Source organism: Amblyomma maculatum, chromosome 2 (genome assembly GCF_055883805.1).
Source record: "Amblyomma maculatum isolate TAMU_Amacu chromosome 2, ASM5588380v1, whole genome shotgun sequence".
Taxonomy (NCBI): Eukaryota; Metazoa; Arthropoda; class Arachnida; order Ixodida; family Ixodidae; genus Amblyomma; species Amblyomma maculatum.
This window is the reverse complement of record NC_139345.1, coordinates 8,607,395-8,610,869: the sequence shown is the minus strand read 5'-3', so window position 1 is coordinate 8,610,869 and position 3,475 is coordinate 8,607,395. Positions and strand designations below refer to the sequence as shown.

Here is a 3,475-nt window from a genome sequence, read left to right as displayed (position 1 = left end):
TTGTCCCACCAAGTGGGAATTAGGCAGCACTTAAAGAAGAAGTAAACGAACGAGGAGGTGACACGCGTTGTTTTTGTCGCGCTGCGCGAGCCACGTTCCAAGAAGCTGCAGTTTGCGAAGCGGAAGATGATGCAGGGCCGACCACAACCCAGTCCTCCATCTCGAGCCTGCAAAAAGGTCAGTGAGCTTAAACCCACCGTTCCAAAGCGTGATTCCTTTCATGGAAAACGTGTCGGCAACAGCTTCGAGTGCTGCGACCTGGCAAGTTGCAGCTACGAGGCATGCAAGGACTTACCCTGCTGCCGCAGAGAAAAGCGTCGGCGTGGGGCCGCAGCTTCAGACGAACCCTGTAGACCGGCGAACGCTGACTCCTGTCTGCCAGAAGCCGTCCCGGCTGTGCCCCAGGAGCAGTTTGTGGGAGAGGGCGCTCAGCCTCTCGTACCAGCTCTGAATGGCCCCATTCCCGTCCTCGTGAACGCTGCTCCCGTCGATTTGCCTAGCTCGGGAACGCTTTTCTGCATAGTCTTCTTCCTCGCCATAATGTTCATCGGCGCCATATCCGCCCAGGTGTACCTCATGCACATCAGCGCCCATCATGACTCTTTCCTTGCCATGCTTGAAGAACAAGAGAAGGAAGGGGCACCTCTGGCGGTGCATCAGTCGGCAACGGAAAAAACCACGAGTTCTAAGGATATCCCGTCCACCGTACCCTGGAAGATGAACCCGGGCTTCGTCTCTAGACCACCAAGCTCAGCCGAGCGTCATCACCACGCCTACTTGAACACCAAGAGCGCTTTAGCAGAAACTGATAAACCACTCGTCCAAAAAGGCAAGATTGTCCCCACATATCCGCCTCCCGTGCTTCGCGAGTACCCTCTCCTATTTCCTCGCGATTATCAAGGCGAACGGAAGTCTATATGCATGTTCCACACTTTGAGCGCCGGCCGAACGCGTAACGGCATCCACTACAAGCCCTGGAATTTCCCCTACCACCTGTGCACGCACGTCGTCTACTGCTGCGCGGGCATTTCCTCCAATCTTGACGTGGTTTCGCGTCACTTGGACATCGATATCACGGAAGGATCCATAGCGACTTTCGCCGCGATGAAGCTTAAAAATCCCTACCTGCGCGTCTACATCGCCGTCGGTGGGGACGAAAAGGACGCTGCGAGCTTTGCCAAGGTAGTCGGCAGCGTTGGACTGAGACAGCAATTCGCCCATAATGCTGTGACATGGATGCGGCATAATCAGTACGATGGAATGGTCCTGTACTGGAAGTACCCCTTCAAGGAGCAGAAGGAAAGGCTCGTGGACACGATGCGTTACTTGCGGCAAGCGCTAAGGGGCGTGGGGCTTACCGTGGGCATCGTAGTACCCCTTGACGAGATGCTGCGGGAGCGCTTCAATGTGTCCGAGCTCTCGCGGTCTCTCGAGGACTACACCATTCTTGTGGACCCCATCAATACCCAAGGGCCGTCTTACGACGCCACCTACGTGCCTTTTCGAGACGGCACGGTGCGGATGTACGCCGGCCTCTTCATGAGCACTCTTCGAAGTGTCGGAGGAGACCGGATGAAAGACGGGCGCTTCCGCCTGTGCTACCTGTTTCCGGTCAACGCCATTTCATTCACACTCGAGCGGGCTTCGGAGACCGACATCAACGCGCCAACGGTTGGTCCCGGAGAGCCGGGTCCCAGCACTGAGATACCAGGGTTTCTCTCCTACGATGAGGTCTGCTCCGCGAAGTGGGAACACACACGCCGTGTCAATTACGGAGTGGTGTCTACGCGCGGGAACCAGTGGGTGGTGTTCCAGAACCGCAGCTCCATGCAAGAGCTATTGAGAGCTCTAGACTTTGTAGCCGGCCCTGCCAAATGCTTGGGCGTGTGGGACCCTTTCTGGGACGACTTCGCCGGAGTGTGCGGTGAGGGCCCTTACCCCTTAACGCGAGCCATCTTCGCTAAAGTCGTCGGGCGTAAAATTGCCTTCCAGAAAAAGTCAAACCGCCTGAACTTGCTTTAGATTTCACTTCGTGTTTTAGACATATATTTGGTTCAATAAATTTTAATGTTTAAGTTTTTTATCAATAATTTTTTTTTCGTTTTCATATTATGCACACTAAGTACACTTCATACCGGCCTTCTGCTCAATTCTATATTACTAACGACTTGTATGTTATACCTTCCTATAGAATCTTTTGTGTGTATCCTTTTGCGTCCAGGCAAACTGTTCTTCTTTTATTTGTACACGCCTTGCTTTTGCGTCGTTTACCGTCTCTGCCCACAGACGCCTTGCTATCGCGGTGGCCAGAACATTATAAACTTTCGCGCTACTTTAGCATAGAGGAAGAGTCCTGCTTAACGAGATAACTGGCCCTATGGGCATGCTGAGAGATAACAGCACCGCGTTAAAACACAAGTGGCGGCAAAGTAGAGGCTCTCATTCTTCGGATGCTCGTGCAAATCGGCGCTATTCAAGCGAAAAATGATCTCACAATGCCCTGGATTTAGCACGTCCTCTCCTGTTACTTAGTCTAACACCTACCAAACAGCCATCTAGCTACGGCGCGAGTGTTGAGAAGGCTGATTTTTTTCCGGTTAAAGCCGAATTTAGAAAATAAATTAAACGCTTTTTATTTTTACGCTCTCCGTTAAAAGCCGAACAGTTCTTCCATTATATGCTTGTGCTGACTGCATATCGGGTGTGAAATATGCTAAGGTGCGCGTTTTGTACTCTGTCATGAATTGGTTGTACCCGATGCTCGGAAAACACGAGCTGATACTGCAAGGTAAACTTATATTGGCATTGAAATGTATGTGAAATAATGATCCTAAATATATACGTTTTTCTTTGTCAATAAATCAAGCAAATAAGGGTCTGAATGACTGACACACTTGTAAACAAAGCCCACTATTGTCTTCTAACATTTTCCCTTCCACCTGCGATTTGTGCATTATGGTAATGGGTAGTGGCCCTTATTGAGGATTGCTTTCTTATGGAAAAAAGGGTATCCTCAACTGCAATAGAGGAGGTGTGATCGCATTTACGGCAGACCAGCTAGATGAGTGGAAAATGACGATTGCCGGACTTAGTCCAGTCCCTAAATGTCTGTGTTTTTGCCTCAGTGTTGCTAGAATATTTGGCCGCAGGCTAGTCCTATACGATAATTAGGGGCCCCACCTGCAGCACGTAGAGCGATATACTGGTCGCTCAGCACAGTGCCCACTTCTACATGGAGCATGTTCGCTGGCTGCACTCAGTGCTGCACTCGTAGCATCAGTGGCACCCCTGCTTTGCGGCCACTGTGGGTACAGCCAGAGACCAAGACCTAAAAAACATGAACATTGGACCATAATATGGTAATTGACCAGGCCTTTTGTCAGAATTTTAACCGACAAAGGAACAAGAGCTACTCGTGTTCCCGTAGCTTTCTCGTCTATCATAGAAGGATGAAGCTTTTGGAAAGCGAAACCCA

General features: G+C 50.7%; 1 protein-coding gene across 1 annotated transcript; it reads left to right on the top strand.

The window, feature by feature from the left end:
• Positions 1 to 447: 447 nt before the first annotated feature.
• On the top strand, positions 448 to 2,022 carry LOC146197893 (chitinase-3-like protein 1). Its single transcript, XM_084592537.1, has one exon. The coding sequence runs from the start codon at positions 541 to 543 to the stop codon at positions 2,020 to 2,022; it is 1,482 nt and encodes a 493-aa protein (XP_084448663.1). The 5' UTR covers positions 448 to 540.
• The last annotated feature ends 1,453 nt before the right edge of the window (positions 2,023 to 3,475 follow it).